Source organism: Ochlerotatus camptorhynchus, unplaced genomic scaffold, assembly GCF_037179485.1.
Source record: "Ochlerotatus camptorhynchus isolate MF236.1 unplaced genomic scaffold, CSIRO-AGI_Acam_v1.1 ptg000475l, whole genome shotgun sequence".
In the NCBI taxonomy this organism is placed as follows: Eukaryota; Metazoa; Arthropoda; class Insecta; order Diptera; family Culicidae; genus Ochlerotatus; species Ochlerotatus camptorhynchus.
The window spans coordinates 524,953-547,986 of NW_027040961.1; the positions used below are offsets into that span (position 1 = coordinate 524,953).

Consider the following 23,034-nt stretch of genomic DNA (forward strand, 5'->3'; position numbering starts at 1 on the left):
GTTCCTAATGTTTTCGAAAAACCGTGGAGTTCTAGGATCAGGTTTATGGATAGACCACTTTTACGGATGTTCCGGATCTTTATATGACCTTTCCGTTATCTCCAGTTTCCATATATAGGAACCATGATTATATTTTGGCTAATTATGAACATTTGTACCCATTAATCTAAATTATGGATCTTAAAACATTTGCAAAACCCAAAAACACATCTTAGAAAAAAAAAACGTGTAACAACTCTTTTCGCTTTAAAAAAAGTAGACGACCTTATTTTCAATCTATCTGCAATTTAAATAATCTACAGAGCCTAGGAATTCTAGAGGTACCATAATTTTGGGAAATCATAAATAAATGGCTAAGTTATATAATTGCATACTTGGTATTCGGAGTGTTAAGAATTCATATGATATCCGATAGTTATCGGTTCTTGCTCGGGTAACCACAGCTGTATTTCGGTGGCAAAGAACGCACAGTGTAAAATAGCAAAATACTAAAGAAGTATAAGTACATCATGTCGAGCGGCACTTCCTGCGGAGTCACGTCATCCTGGGTACATGCAACATGGAATTTCGAAGCTAACAAAAACCAACACCTATCCAATATTCCGTTTACAATCTGCGGGGTGTTTCACAAAACACCTTTATTTATCTCTCACATCAACGATCCAGATCATTGCGTCTACATTTAACAAACATCGGATTGGTAGCCGTAGCCTTGCAGTAGGTACTTAGTAACCATCTCATGCGGCTACATCATCTTATCTTCCACCGCGGATCCTTCGATCGCACACCGTTCGTGAGGGATTGTTGAGTGTCGTCAATAGAGGTTAATAGATACAATATACAGTGGGTGGTAGTATAATTAGAACTTTTTATGCATAATATGAAAACTTCGCTTAAATTTGTATTGAACGTTAGTACTTCTCTACGCGTGTAAACTCGAATTTTCATTAGAAAGCATCATTTTCTTCTTCTTTACAACTACTACGATTTATAGTAGAGTTTCTTCTAATCTATTCCTTGAAAGCGTGAGCAAATCTTTTATCTTGATAGATTTTTTGGGAGAAAAGGTTGAACTCGACATTTTTCCAAACCAAATTTAGAACGAACGGCACAATAATCAAACATAAGCAAACAAAAACCTAACACAACTAAACACCTACGCTTTGTACTACTTTGTACGCGATCAACGATCAAAAGGCACTCATATATTGGTGTGATGGAAACGGATTTAAGCCAAAGTAATAGTAGGAATGCTTAGGATTCGACAAACTTGTTCGGTGGATTCTAAAAAGCTATCACTGGTGGAAAAATGCCGAGACCAGGTAGGAAATCAACAAAGTAGAATAATTGGGAAAAGAAAATACGGAAAACTTAACTCACAAAATTGTTCAACGGCGTGTTTCGACATATCAGTTTCACGATTCAAGGATGAAAATATGTCACTGCTTTAGTTACTTCCATGATTGGCGAACCAGTTCGATAACTCTGCCGCACAAAAAATAATACCAACCTTGCCAAAACTGTGTCGGTGTGAAAGTTTATTAACCATCATTTGCTTCACTACTCGCTAATAGTAGTAATAGTATATAAATAGTAGATATGTACCTAATAGGTATTAGTGAAGGTGATCGGTAATCGTAATCTTGCTTACAAACTAATCTCTAACGAAGCCAAAGTAAATTTCGCATCTTCCGGCCCTTCCAAAATACCACGTGGAAATTTAGCAAATTCACGCTTCTCACATTCCTTTCGATGTAGAATATCGTTCAGCGAAAAGATAATAGAAAAATATCCAAAAATAGAAAGGCAATTGCCTTCGCACACAGATTTTCCTATATCGCAAAAACGTGAATTTTGTCTACTTTATTTATATGTTATATTTCGTGACTCTTACAACTAAATAAATATGTCTCCTTAATTTCTTCGCATTGTTTATTGTTTAATCGATTACCCTCTAACTAATAATAAGTATATTCAACGTATAAAAAATTTGTCATTTCTCGTAAAATCACAATTGATGCATTTCAGTTACGGGTTTATCATCATTTTATCTATCGACAAGTTCACTCTTTCCGTTTTCGTCCTGCAATCATACAATACCTTCCATAAAATTCCCATCCACTCAAGTGCAAATCATGTCATTATCACTCTCGCTCTCCCTCTCATCGTCGTCTATTTAATCAGTCAGTCCAATCATGTCTCCCTATAGGTAATGCGTTTGAATGAGTGAATGTGTCCCTTATGTGGTGTATGTGATTTAGCGCGTAATCTACGAATGACCAAAAAAAAAAGTTGTAATACAAAAAAAAATTACGCAACATCCGGTGACTGTCCGGTTGAGCCCAGTTAGTGTTGAGCGGCGGCTGGAAGCGGACGGGATCAACTCGCATCCACTGGTGGAGCGCCATTCGTGTCCGCAAATGTCACCGCCGTTTTGCCATTGGTTTCCGGAACAAATATCTCAACGTTTTGCTGGCTGTTGGCGAGTTTCTGCTTCCGCTTAAGCTCCATTAGCTGTTTCCGCTGGGCTTCCCGCCTGGCAGCGGCAGCGGCAGCTGAAGCTTTTTTCGCATCGGCTGCCGTACTGTCCGCGGTGGTTCCGTTGCTTGTCCCGTTGGCAGGGGTCTTGTAGGGCCGTTTCGTCAGCTTCGTACTCCGAGCGGTGCTACGTACCTGAGGGGTGGGACTTTTGGGTTCCGGTTTCTGGAATGGAACAATGTGAGACTAGGTGTTAGCAGACGTTGTCCGATGTAAACTCGTTACCCTTTCCTTCCCAGAAGGTGTTTCGTTGTTTTGAGACGCAAAAATGAGTTCTTAAAACAAGTGGTAGGACAAAAAATGTTCCATGCAGTCTAAAATTATCGAATCCGAATCCATAAAAAAAAGCTGTTGTTTATAATCAATAGTATTTTAATTGTTGTTTTTTTCAATAGTTGTTCAACTAATTCTCAAGAATACATAAGTACGAGAACAGTGAATTAGCACATTTATTCTTCTTCTTTGCATTTCCAGCTTATTGATTATCGCATAATAGCTTATTGCGTGCTCTCAACTTAGTGTTCTAGATGCACTTCCACAGTTATTAATTGAGAGGTTTCGATGCCTGTACCATTTTTACATTAGTATAATTGTGTGGCAAGTAAAATCTACTCTATGTCATTGAAGTCGAGAAATTTTCTAACCTTGTCTAGCCACCTCCAGCATGGTCTTTCTTTGTCCCACTACGTAGCGCTAATGTACATGTGAAATTCTCGCATGTGATATATCTCGAAATCCTGACCAGATAGAAAGTTACTGTCTTGGACAAAGTTGTTTAGGAGGTCAAGCCTATTGCTTGGTGAACAGTAGTTCCAAGTTATCTCAATATGCGGAGCTAGTATATATGTGAAATTCTTGCATATAAGATAACTCTAGATCCTGACCAGATAGAAAATAAATGTCTTCTTCAAACTTGTTCAGGGGGTCATGGTGGATGGTAGTTTAGAATTTTCTAACCACGCGACGCTAGTATACTTGTGGAATTCTCACACATAAAATATCTCGAGATTCAGATACTGTTATTTTTTCACTTCATGGCTCTTTGTGCACCAAGCAATAGGCTTTGACCTCCTGAACAACTTTGTCGAAAACATTAACTTTCTATCTGGTCAGGAACTCGAGACATATCACATGCGAGAATTTCGCATGTATACTAGCGCTCGTAGTAAGAACATGAACTATTGTCCACCAGCGAAAAGGTTACGATCTCCTGAACAACTTTCTGGAAAAAAGTAACTTTCTATCTGGTGAGGATCCCGAGATATTCCATGTTGATACCAATTGAGTCAAAACCCGCATAGTATGGCCACCGTTTACGCGGATTCCATTTATATTTTCCTTATCATCCGCTTTTTGTTTTGGGGTTTACTGTAATCAAAGATTAGCTTGTTTAATTCATAACAAGTTTTTATGCGCATCCACTCTCTCGCCGACTGCCGTTCTCTCCAAAATCAGATTGACAACATTGCTGACTGGTGTAGTCTAAACCGACTGGTGGTCAACCCAGCTAAGTGTACAATCATTACTTTCTCACGCAAGAAACAACCGATTATTTTCAACTACAAACTACTAGGCACGACTATCGAACAGGTGCATTGCGTGAAAGACTTAGGCGTTTTTCTAGACTCAAAGCTGACACACTCACACCATGTATCGTATGTCGTCGACAAAGCGTCCAGAACTCTTGGCTTTGTCTTCAAGATTACTAAGAACTTCACAGACATTTACTTCTTGAAATCGCTCTACGACGTTTTCTTCGCTTCGCGCTCCGTAAGCTGCCTTGGAGATAAGCACTTCGTCTTCCAAGGTACGAGAATCGCTACCTTACGTATCCGAAGAGATGTTGTCAGAGCCTTAACCGTCGCCGATACTCTGCAAGGAAGAATCGACTACGAAGCAATTCTGCAACAAGTGAACATTAATGTTCAACCTCGATCACTACGCAACAGTCTTATGCTAAGACTTCCACTTATTCGAACTAATTATAGCTTAGGGAGCGCTATTTATGACTTGCAGCGAGTGTTCAACCGAGTAGCGTCGATGTGCGATTTCCACTTGACACGGAATATGCTTCGCCGAAGATTCTCTGCCTCTTTTGCTGACCGAAGGCGCTTGACACCCAACAGCTAAGTGTAATATTTTAGACTTATACATTTTTAGTAACTTGACAATGCTTTCCTTGCTATGTTCGTTTGTAACTGTAGTATATGAAGTCTGTATAATCTGTACTTTTTTTACAACACATCAATGGGACTATTTCTAGTCTGTTGATGCAAACATAACCAATAAACAAATAAAAGTCACTATGGGAAATCATCAAAATGTTCGTGGCTTGCGAACTAAAATTGACGACTTATTCTTGACTGCTGTTGAGTCCAACTACGATGCAATAGTTCTTACCGAGACCTGGCTAGATGATCGAATTCACTCAGCACAATTATTTGGCAGTAGGTTCTCAGTTTTTCGTAATGACCGTAACCGGATGAACAGTGCCAAATCACGTGGTGGTGGCGTCTTGATTGCGGTTTCCAAACGACTGAACGACAACGAAGCCGCCGCACTAGAGTGCAGTGTCACTGAGGCATCCGAGCATCTGATACATCTAGACGCCGATCATCCAGCGTTGGAAGCATTCATCAATCGATCAGTTCCTGTTCTCTATGAAAACATCGTTGATGTACAAAGCCTGGACTTTCGTAGAACTGACTACGTCGCATTGAATCACTCACTGGCCCAGCTAGATTGGCAGTCGCTTGACTTGTGTTCGTCCATTGTTGAAGCCGTGAACTATTTCGACGAAGTTGTTAGCCAATTAATAATGGATTGTGTGCCTCTGAGGAGACCTGCTCCAAAACCTGCATGGTCCAATGCTCGATTACAACACTTGAAGCGCGTGTGATCCATTCACCAAACGATTATTTTCGTTAGCAAGTAATTGCTACCGAATGTACAACCGTTTTCTATACAAGAAATACTCAAGACGTATGCAGACCAATCTCCGGCGTAATCCTAAGCTATTCTGGACGTTTGTGAAGACAAAAAGGAAAAAGGATGGGCTACCGGTTGAGATTCATCTAAGCGATAAAAGAGCCAACACTTCTTTAGAGAAATGTAACCTGCCTGGCTGAGCATTTCAAGAGTGTTTTCAACGATTCAACGGCATCGTTACGCCAAGTTGCTGAAGGGATCAGAGATACTCCCAGTGACGCGTTCAGTTTTGATATTTTCACGGTCACATTGGACCTCGTCGACTCTGCCATCCAGAAGCTGAAATTCTCGAACGCTGTTGGGCCTGACGGCATTCCATCGTCCATACTCAAAATATGCTCCACAGAGCTTTCCTCTCCGCTTTCAAAGCTGTTCAATATTTCGTTACAACAAGGTGTATTTCCCTCTCGTTGGAAATCTTCGTTCATGTTCCCGATTTTCAAGAAAGGAGACAAACAAAATGTGGAGAATTACCGAGGAATTACTTCACTTTGTGCCTGCTCGAAAGTATTCGAGATAATCATCAACGACGCTTTATTTGCCAGCTGTAGAAACTAAATTTCTCCTGACCAACATGGTTTCCACCCCAAACAACGTTCGGTCTCAACAAACCTCGCTTCTTTCATTTCCCTATGCCTACAGAATATGGAGGCAGGGACACACAGTTTGGATAGCGAGGATCGAGTCTGCTCAGAGGAAATTCGTTCGTTACGCTCTTCGCCACCTTCCTTGGTACGATCCTACGAACCTTCCACCCTACGAAGATCGTTGCGAACTACTGGGTATTGAAACTCTTGAACGTAGGCGGAAGATTAACCAGGCAGTTTTTGCAGCAAAAGTGCTGATAAGCGAAATCCCTCCCCATGGACATGGAGGTTGACGGTACTGAAGCAAAGGGTTATGTTTAATTTCTTTATATTTGCAACGATGATGATTTCCTATAGTGACACATATCACCTTCTTAATGCTTCAGTATGCCTCAAACGATTAATTCTTGGTTGTTAATAGAACTTCCTTGATGAAATCGGCTGCTTCATGCAGACTGAGCAATTCTGATTATAGTATCAGATTTGGTCTGTATAGGTACAGAGGAACTGGGAGGGCTTATTAGAAGCTTCTCACCAATAAAGTAATGATCTTCTAGTAAATTTTGCATATAATTTTATTAATATTTTATTTTATTTAAACATATTATTTTTGTTACAGTCAATTAGCATTAGCATGCGATACAAGAGATTTAATATTACTTGCTCGTTTTTGCGTGAAATAATCAATATTTATTTTACTTGTAATTACCTTTGAAAGATTTTTCAAGTTTTTGTGATCTGATAGATTTCCCAGTTTGGTTAGAAGTTTCAAAGCTAACGCATGTCCACAAGCCTAATAGAAAGATAGGCAGAAAAAGTGTACCATGAAGAATGGTTGCATGCAGGGTTGCTTCCACTCACTTGCTATAGATGAGTGATTTTCAGAGTTTTGAATTCGTTAGATGTTGTAATGGAGATTTGTGTTAATGGATGCGGGAGGGGATTGAAGGGCGGGTGTTTGACGCATAGAGCTTATCAATTTCGCTTTCAGAGTGTCGCAGTCAGCGGTTTTACGATTCGTGAGCGCTCGCGATTCGTAGAATCGTTGATTGTGACTGCAAGTGGATTTGGCGGGTTTTGTGTGTCGGACGCTTGCTTTTTAGCCTCTTCTTGTGTTTAACATGTGCAGAGTATCATTATAGCGTCTAATGGTTTTGAGATTCCTGGTTGCGTGAAATACATTTGTGAGAATATCTTTTTGAGATTTAGTAGTCACGTTTTGTTTGTAGTTTATATTTTATTTCTTTCATGTAATTATGGTAAATAATAGTTATTCAATAATAGATAGTTCATCCATATATTTGTACCTTGGCGCGAAGCGCTGTGGATTATGAGATGCCCGATGACCCTGGAGGGATCGATTTTGCTTACTGAGCAGAAAATCATGGATTTAACCCCAAGCTCTTCCACAGTACAATAAGTCGCCACCATCATTTGTATATTTGATATTGACCATTAACCTCGGAAACTATTTGCATATCAAGCGAAAACGCAGTCCTGTATTGTCGCGAAGCGTTATAGTTCTGAGATGCTCGATGACCCTGGAGGGATCGTTTTTGCTTACTGAGCAGAAAATCATGGGTTTAATCCCAAGCTCTCCGTCATGACTCTTAAAATCCATGATCAGTAAACAAAATGAATATGTTCTTTCGATAGCCGGCTATCGAGAGATTAAATAAACAACAAATAAACAATACATCCTTTTGGTTGCATCGCCAACTTGAGGTGAATCCTAACCGAATACCCTACCCAACCCTCCAACTCCGTAGCACTTATGAGGGTGTCGCTAAGTCGGTGGCCTCTCGTTAAGTAAGTACTACATCAACATTTCCTTCCCTATCCCTAGTTATGGTAAAGATGGTGGTGGCCGGGAATAGCGACAGTCATGCTTCTGTTACTCTTGTTTAGATTGGAACCAATGTTTACTCCCCAGCATTATTCCTGAAAGTAGTCTAACTGAGGATTTCAGAAGAGACGTGAGTGTCGCTAGTATCCAATCTACGAAGTATATCATAACAACGCTAACGCTAACGCTAAAGTGCTGATAAGCGAAATCGCCTCTCCCGGGATTTTGACTGAATTCGAAATCTATGCACCTGAACGAGTTCTACGATCGATAAGTTTCCTGCATCTCAGACCCCGTGCAGCTAATTACGGATTACATGATCCAATACGGTTCATGTCTGCCCGTTTCAATGAATTCTATGTTTTTTTTTTCGATTTCAACTGCACAGTGGAAACATTTCGTCAACGGATTCAACGTAGTCTGCTGGATAGGTGACGGGGGTTTTTACGCCTATTTGCGCAAATATTTTCCAAAGAGGCTTAAATAAATAAATAAATAAATAAATAAATAAATAAATAAATAACCCTTTGCTTCAATACTGTCAATCTCCATGTCCATGGAGAGATAGGAATGATAATGATGAATTCGGACACAAATTTCAAAACAGAGTCGTTTCTGGGTTTCGACGATGGTGGTGGGCAATAAGGAATTCGCTTACTTCTTCTTCTTCTTCGCATTTCAAGCTTAATGCTTATCGCATATTAGCTTATTGCGGGCTCTCAACTTAGTGTTCGAGGAGATGCACTTCCACAGTTATTAATTGAGAGCTTTCGATGCCTGTACCATTTATGCATTGGTATAATTTTGTGGCAAGGCAAGTCCCAATCATACTTCTATGCCCAGGGAAGTCGAGACATTTTCCAATACGAAAAATTCCTAGACCGGACCGAGAATCGAACCCAGCCATCTCCAGCATGGTCTTGCTTTGTATTGCTGCGCCTTTACCGACTGAGCTAAGGGAGGTCCCACTACTTGCGCTATTTATTGTGTATGATCTTCCAGTACATTTATATTCTGTTTCGAGATTCTGATGATCAATTTAATTTTACTGTCATGGGCTCAGAAAACCATGGCCATGCGGGTAGAGGATAGTTTAGTTTAGTTTGAAACTGTATTACTACCTGGCGCTAACGTGCATGTGTACTTCTCGAACAAATTGTTTCTTGAAATCCTAATAGTCTAGAAAGTTGACAGTAGTCAGTAAAGTTGTTCATCAGGTGACCCCGACCCTTTGGGTGGTGGTCATAAAAGTTCAAAAAATACTCACTACGCTGCCGGCGCTAGTGTGCATGATGACTTCCAGATTTTTAGACATTGTAGACAAAACCCCTTCCTCTTTCCCCACATACACAATTAAAAAAAAACCCTTTATGTACTTCGGAACACTTTGCAACCCCACATCCCCCTCACCCTCCGTGTAGACAGCCCTTTAGGAATTTGTAGTCTTCCACAAAGGGACCTCCCTTAGGTCAGTCGGTAAAGGCACAGCTACAAAGCAAGACCATGCTGGAGGTAGCTGGGTTCGATTCCCGGTCCGGTCTAGGAATTTTACGGATTGAAAAATTTCTCGACTTCCCTGGGCATAGAGTAAAATTGTACTTGCCACACAATTATCAGGGTGGCCAGTGAATCATCATTTAGAAATTCCCGGTTTTTTCCCAGTTTTCCCGGCTTAAACTTCAAAAATTCCCGGTTGTTAATATTCAACAAAATAAAAAACGAAATTGAACGCATTTTTAAGAACGTGCTGAAAGAAATTTACTGAAGGGATAAATGTGATTTAAGAAGATTCCCAAGATCGTGGGGCTTTAAATTTGTGTAGATTCTGAAACTAGAATTTTTTTTTTTCAAAATCTGTGATTAATAATAACCTTTGTGATGCAAGATTTGGAGAAAAATAATTAAAATATGAGATTTTGAAAAAAAGTTCAAGCTCACAGATTTGAAGGGGCATTTTAAGGGTTATAACAAATTACAGAACAATCTATAGAATCTAGTGGACAAACCCTGGAGTTTTTAGTAAAATTTAAAAGAATTCAAAGTGTTGATTTCAAACAAAAGATTCCCACACAGCTTTCAAATGAGAAGTTCTGAGTAGAATACCAGAATTATTCTAACATGAAATCCTTAGACATTTTTAGATGAATTTGGAGGGATTTCTGTGGAGAAGAATGCATGTTCTAAATTAAATTGTTAGATAATTTTAGAAGATTTAAAAAGGAGTTGTGAAAAAAAAACTTTGCGGAAAATTCCTACGTGATACTGAGGAGATTTGTATGGGGATCGTGAGGAAAATTACAGATGAATTTTAAGAAGTATTCCAAGAGAATTATGATCAGAATTCAACAAGAAACCGAGTTCTAAGAGTGTTATGGCAATAATTTCAACCCTAGTGCGAAAGATTCATCACAGAACTCAAACAAAATTGATTGCAAGGCTTTCAAAATAAAAGTTTCGAAAGAGTTCTGCTGTTTTGAATAGAGTTAAGAGATATTCAAAGGAATCGCAATCTCCAGATAGGCTCAAGATAATATGCCTTTTTAATGCACTACCAATGTAGAGTGCGCCAAGCGAATTCGAGAGGAAACGTCAGCCAAAACATTTGTTTACATCAGAATGAGGATTTTTCACAAAGCAAATTGGAGCATTTGTCATTCAACATCTTGTCAATTGCCATATTTTACGATTTTTCACAGATCTGAACTGTTTTGCACTTGAACTATTTGCATACAAATCCAGAATATAATAACCACTAAGCACTTTTATAATTTTCCATTTTTCTCACCAAAAATATTCCTGGACACTAGCATGATTCTTGCAAAAACGATACAGAATTAAATTTTTAAACTGTAAATCAAGTTTTGGATCATCTCAGATGAATCAATTTATCAGGAAAAGTAAAAAAGTGTTCCGCTTGCTATGTCTCACGACAAATATTTCTACTCACAACACTCTTTTTGACGTTCTCCTATTTACCACAAGAGGTTGAATAGATCGTTTAGTTTTTATTAAAAAAGGCATATTTTAAGAAGGATTCCAATTAAATTATTAAAAGGGGTTGCAAGGAAATTCCAAAAAGAATTCACTGGTAATTATTACGCGGGGTGTTTTCTGGCTTATTTCAGAACAGTTTTAAGATAATTCAGAGCAGAATTCCAAGTTGATTCTGGAATTTATATCGTGAGAATATAGAACAACGACAAAATTAAACCCTGCAAAAGAATAATTCAGTTTTGGTTTTTACAATTTTTTGTTTCCAAAGTCCAGCATCTTCAATATTTTCTTTTAAGGACCAAACACTTTACATCTGAAATTGAAACGACAAATATCAATTTACAATATTGCTGAGTGATTAAATTCTAAGAACAATAAGACGGGAAACTGAAGAAAATTATGCAGCAAATAGAGCAAGACATTCATTTGGTAAAGGATTAATCTGTTTTAATGGTTTATTCTGAAATTCTGGTGCTGAAATTTGTTCCTATGGTATAATTAATTTATTTTTCCCGGTTCTCTCACCGAATTCTCGGGTTTTACCCGGTTTTCCCGGTTACTTTTCAAATTCCCGGATATTTCCCGGTATTCCCGATTTTCCTGGTTTGCTGGCCACCCTGAATTATACTAATGCAAAAATGGTAAAGGCATCGAAAGCTCTCAATTAATAACTGTGGAAGTACATCTAGAACACTAAGTTGGGAGCACGCAATAAGCTATTATGCCATACGCAATTAGCTTGAAATGCGAGGAAGAAGAAGAAGAAGAAGTCGTCCGTAAAATTATTACAGAAGCCAAGGACTGCTGGATGATGGAAAGCTAAGTAAAGTAAAGGGGTACCTACTCAGAGCTGAGTAGATTCATCAAATTATAAAAATCTTATACTAAGATTGTTAAACTCACGTTCCACCCGTTCCTCCGGAAGGAATCGATCTCTTCGAAGGACGCATCGATATCATTAACCTGCAGCATCACCATGTCCCAGAAACCGCGCAGATCTTCGTTCGTCGTTTGGAACTTTTCGTCCGGTGATTGGTTGAGATTGTTGTAACATAGACCTAGGTGAGGAAAACGAAACATAAGTAAACCAGTCAATCATTCAATCAATCAATCAATCAATCAGTTGCCCAATGAACCCTAATCTATAAACTAATCTAAAGTGGAAAAAAATCCGCGCAAGTGAAAGTTTTCCTATTGCAGATTGGAAAACAAGCGCAAATCCCGCTGTGTCGCCGTCAGAATGTGAAAGTAAATAAATAAAGCTGATTATGTGGGAAAGGCGGAATGAAAGACAGAATAAAGAACGGCATGCCGTATGGCAGAATTGTTTGGGCGAAATAAATATAAATAAAACAAAATAATCGCAAAAAAGTCAAGGTTAAGCCGAGTATGATGGGGCAATAAGTGAGGTGCATATAGCACAATCGAAAGTGCCTTATTGTACTTGATGGAGATTGATAAGTTAGTCACACACTCTACATGGCTAAATGGCGCAAGTTCACTAACACGTCAGAGCGAGGCTTAGGTAATCCACGATAAACATTCATGTGATTATCCGAAATGCAATTTTTCCACAAATATGACATGTGCTGTTTTCATTTTCTCTTATCACATTTTGTTGGCGCTGCTCTGCGCTGTTGTTATGGAAGCGGAATGGCAGTTTGAGCTTTCGATAGCACCACCAACCACAAATGCGATAACGATGCCCCTCGACAGGGAGAATGTAAACAACACAAGCCATGTGTGATAATAACGAAAAACAACATCAATTTTGGAGACTGTCGTCATTAATAAAAGCACCTTTCGCATTTTGAAACGGGTAAACTTTTGAAACAAGTTGCCAAGCCAATTGCGATTCTCTATCGAGTTATTTATCTCGACCGGTTGATTCGGTTAGACGGCTCAAATAATGTACCTTGAAGATGATTGTTGTTGTTCGTGCCATCGCCATCGTTTCGAAAGAGAATGAGCAAAAGAGAGATGGGTAATATGTCTGCAGCGGAAGAACTGTGCGGACGCGGCGGCACAAATTTGGATGCGCTCCAAAAAAAAAATGTTTTGCATCTTTACCGTGCTTGCCCATTATGCGAATGAATGTCTCCACGCCCGTTTCTCATTCCGCACGGAACCCTTTAGCCCAATCTGACGGCGGAGAGGCACCTAGGCAGAATACAGCTATTTGCAAATTGGAATGCATAAGTCTCCCGCATCGATGAAGGCTTCCGACATGTTTGAATTTTTAATTATATAGAAAAGTTGGGTACCGAACCGATGCTCGGTTCATTTGACTCTGCACAGGTCGTAGGGTGGGTAGATGTTGGGTGCCGACTGGACTGGAATGCTTGATTCCGCTACTGAATTGGTAATGTGCAACCGCTTGACCTAGCAGCTTGCAGCCAATTTGGGCATTGTGCATTGGCTCCACGAAATTTGCATTGAAATGGGACGAGACATTTATGTTGATTGCTTCTGCTGCACAGATTGTGCAGAGGATGTAGTTTAAAGTTTCGATGAAATGGTCTTTGATTTTTAATTTGACTGAATGTTTTTCAGTATAGCAACGATGAGAAACCTTTGACGGTATTGTAGCAATCTATTGTACTTAGTCTATCAGCAAGAAAACAATGCACACTTACCTTCAAACTGCTTCATTTTCTTGGTACTTAGGAGCCGTGCCTTGCCAGCGGCCGCCAGCACATAGCCGGCAACTTCCTCGCTGATCTCCACGCCATCAATCTAAAAGCAAAGAAAAACCGATGATTCATTCCATCAAATCCAATTATAAAACTGATAGCACACACAAAGTTGTCGCACATTATCTCCCTCAGCTCTGCTGCAGCTAAGCTTACCTTCAACTGTTCAACATCCCTGTCAATGTCGGCTGCCATTGTGAGTAGCCGATTTTGTTCATTCTTGAGCACCTGTAGAAAGTAGTTTCCATCCTTTAGCTGCGTCTTGGCCATCGGCGTCACTTCCAACAACAGGTCACCGTTTGCATTTTCCTTATCGTCCTCCACCATGTGGTGGTGGCCATTCTTCCTGCTGGTACCATTTCGGAACACCGTCGTGGACGTGGGGCAATCGCCACCATCACCTCCGTTAACGACCGTCGTCGGTTCACTCAACTTCATCTTTTGTTGTTCTGCACCGATAATAGGCTGCTGTTCGACTGATGCTTGCTCGATTACTACTGCCGCCGCATCCGATCGAGATTCTTGCGTACTACTATTATTGTTATAGGGGACGCTTGCGTCACTACTGTTGTTGTCACCAGACGTCACCGGTTCAACCGAAGTGACCACTGATAAAGAATTCACCAAAGATCCCGATCGGGATTCACAGCTCGCTGTGGTAGTAGTAGTATTGATGGTTGTCACTGTGGTGCTGCGTTGCTCTCTCTTTGATTCCACTAACGACGACGACGATGACGATAGGGCCGAAGATGCCGACGATAGCGATGTGGTCGTTCCGTTTGATGTGACTTTGCCGTTGGCCAAATGCGAGTGATGATGATGATGGTGACTATATGGTGGTGAGATTAGAGCAAGAAAAATTGATTAGACTGATGCAATAAATGAGGGATTTTTTTTTTGGTTTTTGTTGTTCAAACATGCTACAACTGAACAACGTTTGAAGTCATTTAAAAATGTTTGATTCCGTTTTGTTTTACGGTTACGGTACCTAATTACGTACTGATACATAGTACAATTAGTAAAACACTATAAATTTGATATGAATCGGAAGAACTAATGTTTAGTTCCAGCAGCTTATTAGATTGCTCAAAATTGGTTTGAATTTTGATTTGACAATTTCAAAGCCTACTACAGTCATCTTTCCAAAAACTATTGGGCAGCCGAATTATGGCCTTCTCCAATTTGCATAAAACATTGCATAATTGTTTGTTATGGGCAATCATTCGAATTTTTGCTAAAATGCGGCCACTTCTGATCTGGAACATTTCAAATTATGTATTTTTAATATTTCAAAAAATTGTACACGTTAACAAAATTGCACGGAAACGGCACTTCTGGCATATGAGGAATGACAATCCACATAACGTGAAAAATTTGCGGTACTCGATACTTTGATCGAAATTGTATGTACGCTATTTACATTAGAGGCTGCCCAAATATTGCGTAGACACTTTAAGATGGGAAGAGGGTTCTGATAGGGGGGCCTCCCTTAGCTCAGTCGGTAAAGGCGCAGCTACAAAGCAAGACCATGCTGGGTTCGATTCCCGGTCCGGTCTAGGAATTTTTCGGGTTGGAAAATTTCTCGACTTCCCTGGGCATAGAAGTATGATTGGACTTGCCTCACAATTATACCAATGCAAAAATGGTACAGGCATCGAAAGCTCTCAATTAATAACTGTGGAAGTGCATCTAGAACACTAAGTTGAGAGCACGCAATAAGCTAATATGCGATATGCAATAAGCTTGAAATGCGAAGAAGAAGAAGAAGAAGAAGAAGAAGAAGGGTTCTGATAGGTGTGTGCGGCTCATATTATATTATAACTGTAATAAACACGCACGCGGGTTGATTGCTGAGACAATACTGACTTTATTGAGAGAGCAAGATGGTACTGAACACCCCTACGACAAGCTAAATGATCCTTGGGTTTACAATTCAAGAGCCACATGTGAAAAGGGCATACAAGCTTTTTGTAAACAAACCTTTGTAAGCCTTGTTCTCGCCAACCGAGGGTCACCCACGCAAAGCAACAACATCATCGGGAAGGGGAAAGTTTACCCTACCCGGTGATGTTGATGGTTTGCGTGGGTGTCATGTAGGTGGCGAGAAAAGGGCATAAGAAGGCTTGTTTACAAAAAGCTTGTATGCCCTTTTCACATGTTGTTCTTGAATTATCTACTGCATTTGAATTTCTGCAACATTACGGCCTTGCTTTGGATGCATACAAGCTGAGTTCTGTGAACGAGATAAGATACGTGAGTCAAAAACTGGTCCTGTAAAAAAATTTCTCAAAGGTCTTCCGAACAAGCCGCTATCAAATAATTGTTTCCGTTTCCTGTTACAAGTTTCTGGTTTAACAAGCCAATGTTCTTTATCAAATTCTAACACTTCTCCTTCTTCTACTACTTCTTCTTCTTCTTCTTCTTCTTCAGCCCTATCTAGTAACCTAGCATAGGGAACTGGATTTCACATTGATTATTGCAATCACTCAGCACGGCTTTGAATGATACATTTTCACGAACTGATGAACGTTGCTGCTGGTCATTCGTCAAAGTGTTCGATATCACCCCTGCGTTGTCTGCTACTCCTCTCCCGATCTTCTCGATTTCCTCCGATGCCGGTTCCTTATCTTTAACCATTTGCTTTGTGTGGCACTAGATCGTTCTGCCCGAAGAGGTAAGTTTCACCAAATAATTTCTTGCTCCCTTTTTCTGAAGAACTGCTGCCTGGACCAAGGGGCTTTATTAGGATCAGAATAATCACGTACCAAAACCGAATCACCTTCGCCGAAAGTTACTTCCCGATACCCTCTATGCTGCTGAACCTGTTTCTTTTGCAATTTTTCTACACTAATAATCAATAACACACATGAAATTTATGATTCAAATGAATAGTATGTGTGGTTACATATGGCTTTTATATGTACATACACATATTAAGTATGGGTCTGACACATAGATATCATTTGTTGATCACATTGTAAAAATTCATGTGTTGGATACATATTGATGTGAGGATAGTTCTTTCCATTCTTGATTCTAGACCAAACAAAATTAATTTGAAAATTACATTTATAGAAAAATACATAAACAGATGAAATTGTTCCATGGTACACAAATTGATTACGATTTTTGCACAACTTTTTGCTTTTCATCGGTAATCTCGATCAACTTTCTGTGTTTGAGTCAATTTGGAGCCCTACACAGGATTTCTTTAAAATTGTCTCAAGAATTCTCCTTCTTCTTCATCTTCCTCGTTTTTCAAGTTTATTGCTTATTACTTATTAGCTTATTGCGTGCTCTCAACTTAGTGTCCTAGATGCACTTCCACAGTTATTGATTGAGAGGTTTCGATGCCAGTACAATTTTTGCATTAGTATAATTGTGTGGCAAGTACAATCATACTCTACGCCTAGGGAAGTCGAGAATTTTTCCTATACAGGACCAGGAATCAAATCCAGCCACCTCCAGCATGGTCTAGCTTTGTAGCGGCGCCATTACCGACTGAGCTAAGGAAGACCCGAGATTTATATTCCTTTAAATGACTAAAAACTTCCTTAGAGTTCACCTTAGGTATTCCCTTATAATTTGGTTCATAATACTCTAGAAATTATCTATAGGACGCTCTTTAATTCACTCTGCATTCTTCTGAAAATATCTCTCCTCAGTATTCACCAAGTATTCCTCTAACATTGCCATCGAATAATCTTCGCAATTTGCTCTATATTCTGCTTAGAATGCGTTTGGAGCAGGGCTGGCAAATGTCATTTTCAATGAAAGATCTCACGCGATATTTACAGAGATACTTCTGTCACTATCATCGGATGAAACGATGATAGAGATTTTCTTCAAAATCTCATCGAATTTTTCGTCACAGTGATCATCGTAATTACTAGATCATTTATTGCTTTTAAAGTTACTTGTACCGAGAAAATCGTAATAATATGTTGACTCTACCGATTACATACGGTTACTTGCTTGAATTAATCTAAATCAGTTAGAAATGTAGATGTAAAAACCGCAATAGAATTATTCTCATGAGTGCTTGATCATTGGAAAATGACAAAAAAAAAACTAATGATAGGTAGTTTCGTCTCGTGATAGTGAGAGGACCTGTTTTCTCATTCTCTCATGACGGCCGTGATATTTACCAGCTCTGGTTTGGAGTGGTTTCGTGAATTCCTTGAAATGAGGTTCAGAATTCCCTAGGAACTATTCCTTAATTTCTCCAAACGGGCCGGTCATAATCCACATAGACCGAAATTTGATACTTGTATACTCCTCCCTCCCCCCTCGTAGACTAAGACTGCATTCGACTTTTCTGAAACCTTTCCCCGTAAAGTCTACGTAGACTTTCATAATTATGAAAAAATGTCATATGTATTCATAATTTTGAATCGACTATTGGAGGATAGGGGACCTAGGGGCAATATGAACACCCAAGGCAGATTGAACACCGCCTATATTTTCCAAAATATGAACATTTTTTTTCAATTTAGATGTAACAGATATTTCATTCCTCTTCTGAAAGAGTAATTTAACCGTAAAGTCTTGATAAAACGCACAGGTTTGCGGTGTGCTGAAAAAATCGTCAGAAAGGGAATCAAGTTCTGCACTCCCACGTCCGCACTTCTATCATCGAGGCCGTTAGTGTGGAGGTGGAATCACCAACTGGAAACGTCCGGTTTATCGCTGTTTACTGCCCACGCCAGTGCACCGCCAACAATGGACTAGGAGCTCAATTCAAGAACGACCTGACCGCCATCACCCGTACTAGCTCCCGATTCATCGTGGGGGCCACCTGAATGCCCGCCATGAAGCTTGGCGGAACTACCAGCGGAACCGGAATGGATGTCTATTGTTCGACCACGCACAACATGGACTGTACACTGTGCAGTTTCCGGACGAACCAACTTTTATCTCTCCGGCGGGAAATCCGTCCACCCTGGACTTTTTCCTGTCAAACATCGTACTATCCAAGCCGGAGGCGCACAACGATCTCAGCTCCGACCACCAACCGGTGGTGACTGAAGTCGGTGTCAACGTGGTTCCTGCTAGAAGCTGCCTGCGTAAAGACTACCACCATGTCAGAATGGACTCACTCCGAAATGAAAGTTTCGGGCGTGTTGTCCAGAATCTGGACGACCGCTCCAGACCATTCTGGAAAGTAGCCAAGGTCCTGAAAAATCATCTCAAACCCGTTCCACCTCTCAGAGTCGAAAATGATGACGATCGGCTTTTAATTACCCCACAGGAGAAAGCAAATGCGATCGGCAAGCATGTCGCTTCATCGCATTTGCTTGGCTCGAATATCCAAAGTCCGCTCGATTATCAGGTTGCGCAATGCGTTCAAAACCTAGATGTCTCCCCTTGTGTCGTGCCTCCAGCGGATATGATTACAGTACAACAGTTTGCTCAGCGCTGAAATGCACCAAGAACATGAAGGCTCCCGGGTTTGATGGTATATTTAACTTGATCTTGAAGAGACTCAGCATGAAAGTGCAGTCTCTTCTAACCGCTATCTTCAACAGATGTTTGGAACTGCACTACTTTCCAAGCATCTGGAAAGTAGCTAAAATCATACCAATCCGCAAACCCGGTAAGGATCCAACATTGCCTTCAAGCTACAGACCCATCAGCCTCCTTTCAGCGCTGAGCAAATTGTTCGAGAAACTCATTCTCAATCGTTTGCTCAAGTTTGTCGAGGAAAATAACATTCTCCTTCCGGAACAGTTTGGATTCAGAAAGGGGCACTCTACCAATCATCAGCTAGTACGGGTGACGAATAACATCCGAAGTAACAAAGCTGTATCCAAGTCCACAGCCATGGCCTTGTTAGACGTTGAAAAGGCGTTTGACAATGTTTGGCATGACGGACTTGTGTACAAGCTTTGTAACTTCAACTTTCCACCATATCTTGTAAAAATCACCCGTAACTACCTCCAGCAAAGGTCGTTTAAGGTATCGTTGAATGGTTGTCTTTCAGACAAGTGTTCCATCCCAGCAGGAGTCCCACAAGGCAGTCTGCTGGGCCCCTTGCTTTACAGCATTTACACTTCCAACACGCCTCCCTTCGGAGACGGTTGCTTGTTTTTCCTGTTCGCAGATGATACCGCAATAGCCGTCAAAGGAAGGATGCCTCGCGAAATAACGAACAAACTTCAACGATGCCTTAACGCCTTTGCTGATTATGCCACCACGTGGAAAATTAAAATCAATCCCTCCAAAACACAAGCGATCATGTTCCTCCATCGGCAATCGCCCAAACTGAAACCGGCTCCATCTTGTACTGTAATCATAGATTGCACAAAGGTTGAGTGGTCTGCCGAAGTAACCTATCTCGGGATGTTGTTCGATGAAAAGCTCCTCTTCCGTTCGCATGTAGAGAAAACTGTAGTCAAGTGTTCTGCCTTGGTTAGGTGTCTGTATCCGCTGATTTGCCGCAGATCCCGCCTCTCAAGGGTGAACAAACTGGCCGTCTACAAACAAATCATAGCACCTGCGATCCTCTACGCAGCTCCGGTGTGGGAATCATGTGCACAGACTCACAGGAACAAAATCCAGGTCGCTCAGAATAGAGTGCTGAGGATGGTACTTGATCGTCCTTTTGACACTAGAATAACAAATTTACACGAAGAGGCAGGCATTGCCAACATAGATTACAGAATTAACGAAATTAAGACTAAATTTACACAAAAATGTAATTTATCAGAACATGCTTTGATAAGCAATTTGTATATAGTAGATTAGGTGTATATAGTAGTTGTAGGTTAGTTGTAGTTGTAAATAGTAGTTATAAGTAGTCTCCTTTTTTCATATTTAAAACAAACCAATCCCACCAAGGTGGTCATTCTTAAAACAGGCCTGATAGGACTAGGAACTGTAATTAATAATAATTGAAATTTCAAAATAACTAAAGTTGAAAAGACGCATCTGTGTCACTTGAAAAGTAATACATGTAAACCACACAAATACAAGAAATAAAGATCATTTAAAGTCAAGTGTGCTGAAAAATAACAATTCTCACGTATCACCAAACGTGTAACTAGCAGATGACGGTAATTAGACTGAGATTTGCAGTTGTGGAATATTCAATTGTTTTTGTTGTTCCCACATATCTAGATAGAGCTGGAATTAGGGCGTAACAACTTTTGTAAACAATGACTTCTCTCGATGATTTCTAGAAAGCCAAGGCTCGCCTGCGCAAACCAACATCCTCATTGGGTAGGAAAAGACTTCCCCTATCCGATGGTTATGTTGGTTTGCGTGAGCGTGCCTTGAATTTCTAGAAATCATCAATAGAAGTTGACAAAAGCTGTTACGTCCTAATATCAAGCTCTATATTATATATCGTTGATTAATTTTCGGTAGGTACATTAAAATAATCAAAAACTAACGATAAAATATCTTCTCCCGTTGCGGTAGACTTTAAGGTGTCCATTTTGCTCCGCTAGCTTTATGATGTCAATGTAATGTAACAAATTATCAAATTGTTTTTTAAGAAGAAAAAAGTTATTTTTTTTTAATTTGTTTCAATGTGCAACTGTTGCTAAATTAGTGACAAAATGTGTAGTAAATAACACATAGCGATATTTTGATTCCTATCAAGTCAAACTTCGCAAAATCCTTAGGGTGTCAATAATGCCCCTAGATCCCCTATATATTCAAAAAGAAAAAAGAAGGAAACATTTGCTCTTCCGGTTTGATGGTTGGCTTCCACAAAACTTTCGTTTAGATCAATCATATTTTTGGTTACGTAGACTATGATAACCCCGCTCCCCCTTCTCCTTCATAGACTAGCGTAGGCTTTTTGCTACCCCCTCGATCCTCCTAGAAAACTTACGTTGTTTATAAATCGCCCCAAAGATGATTACAGGAACAACCTTGAAAGTCTTTATAGTATTTTGAAATTGAACTCAATATTTCGTTGAAACTTTCCTCACAACTTTCTTGAAATACTCCTAGGCAGTGTTGGGAAAATATCAAAAAATCAAATCTCACCAACGCCCAAGATCACGCTTGATTTTCGTAGACAAAAATCAACAAGCAAACAACTGCGGTTGATTTTGCAAGCTGTGATATCGCAGCTCGTAATATCAAGCTAACAAAACTCACCAACTGCAAATCTCACCAAACTGTGGTGAGATTGAGTTTAATGTTTTTTGCATTACACCCGAATGCAATCGAAACTTCCATAACGGCTTGCAGCAGTCGGTGAAGATTAAACAAAGATAGCAAACTATGCTTTTTGTGACGAGTCAACTCTCAGCTTGATGTTTGCACGTTGTGAATAGTTCCGCAATATCAAAGGAGCATGTAAAATCAATATCAAGCATGATATTTTGTTCCAATATCACGCGTGATATTGCGAGACCATGAGAGCGAAAAAATATCAATTTATTTTTGATTTTGCCAACACTGTTCCTAGGGGTATTTTTGGATTATTCTTAGAATTTCCTTTGAATTGTCCTTCTTCAATTGGAATTCACTCATAAAATTCATTGCAATTCTCGCTGTTTTACCTAGGACTTCTTCTGAAAAGAACTCTCCTCAGTATTCACCAAGTATTCCTATACCATTGACAAGTAATAATCTTCGAAATTTCCTCTATATTCTGCTCACAATTGTCTTGGACAGTGTTGAAAAAATCATCAAATGACATTTTTCCGCTCTCGATTTCACGCGTGATATTGGAACAAAATATCATGCTTGATATTGATTTTACAAGCTCCATTGATATTACGAGACTAATCACAATAGAAATACTCAGAAGCAGAGATGGGTGGAGAGAATGTTTTGAGCCAAACGAACACTCAACATCTGAGCCAATCGAACATTCCCATTAGATTTTTTCCGAGGATTTCTTATTCTTACTACACTAAATTTGAGAGTATTGCAATCGAACAGAAATTCAATCACCCGTATGTTTCGTGTGCTTCTCAAATTCAACTAGCTTTTGGAATCAAAAACAATATTCTAACTCTATTGATTAATTGATCTTAGAACCAATACATGTGCAAAATATTGCGACGCACTCAATTATTATTTTGCACGTAAATCGAATCAAAAGTTATGTGAAATGCTAGCTTCTAGCAAGGGTTGCAAGATAATTTAGGTACAAATCCCTGCTGCCGAATTTTATTTTGTTTTCTCCGCCCATCTCTCCTTCTGAGTATTTCTAATTCACAACATATAAACATGAAGCTGAGAGTTAACTCGACACAAAAACGATTCCGTTGCACATCGTTTTCTTAGAAACAGAAAGTATAGTTTGTTATCTCTCTTTACTCTTCACCGATGGCAGACACGAAGCTACTGCTGTCCAGAGTTGCGGCCTATCACAATCACGATCGTGAAACAGCTGATGGTAGTAACGCTCGGTACATTCCTA

At 39.8% G+C, this 23,034-nt stretch overlaps 1 protein-coding gene across 1 annotated transcript in view; it reads right to left on the reverse strand.

Moving 5' to 3' along the window:
• Positions 1-600: 600 nt before the first annotated feature.
• The window catches only part of vlc (vulcan), a 140,654-nt gene continuing 118,220 nt past the window's right edge, over positions 601-23,034 (reverse strand). The window contains exons 5-8 of the mRNA XM_065235375.1: positions 13,803-14,475; positions 13,590-13,689; positions 11,857-12,011; positions 601-2,703 (exon numbers count right to left, since the gene is read on the reverse strand). Of these exons, the coding sequence (XP_065091447.1) occupies positions 2,380-2,703; positions 11,857-12,011; positions 13,590-13,689; positions 13,803-14,475 (1,252 nt within the window). The 3' untranslated portion in view covers positions 601-2,379. The remainder of the gene's footprint in view (positions 2,704-11,856; positions 12,012-13,589; positions 13,690-13,802; positions 14,476-23,034) is intronic.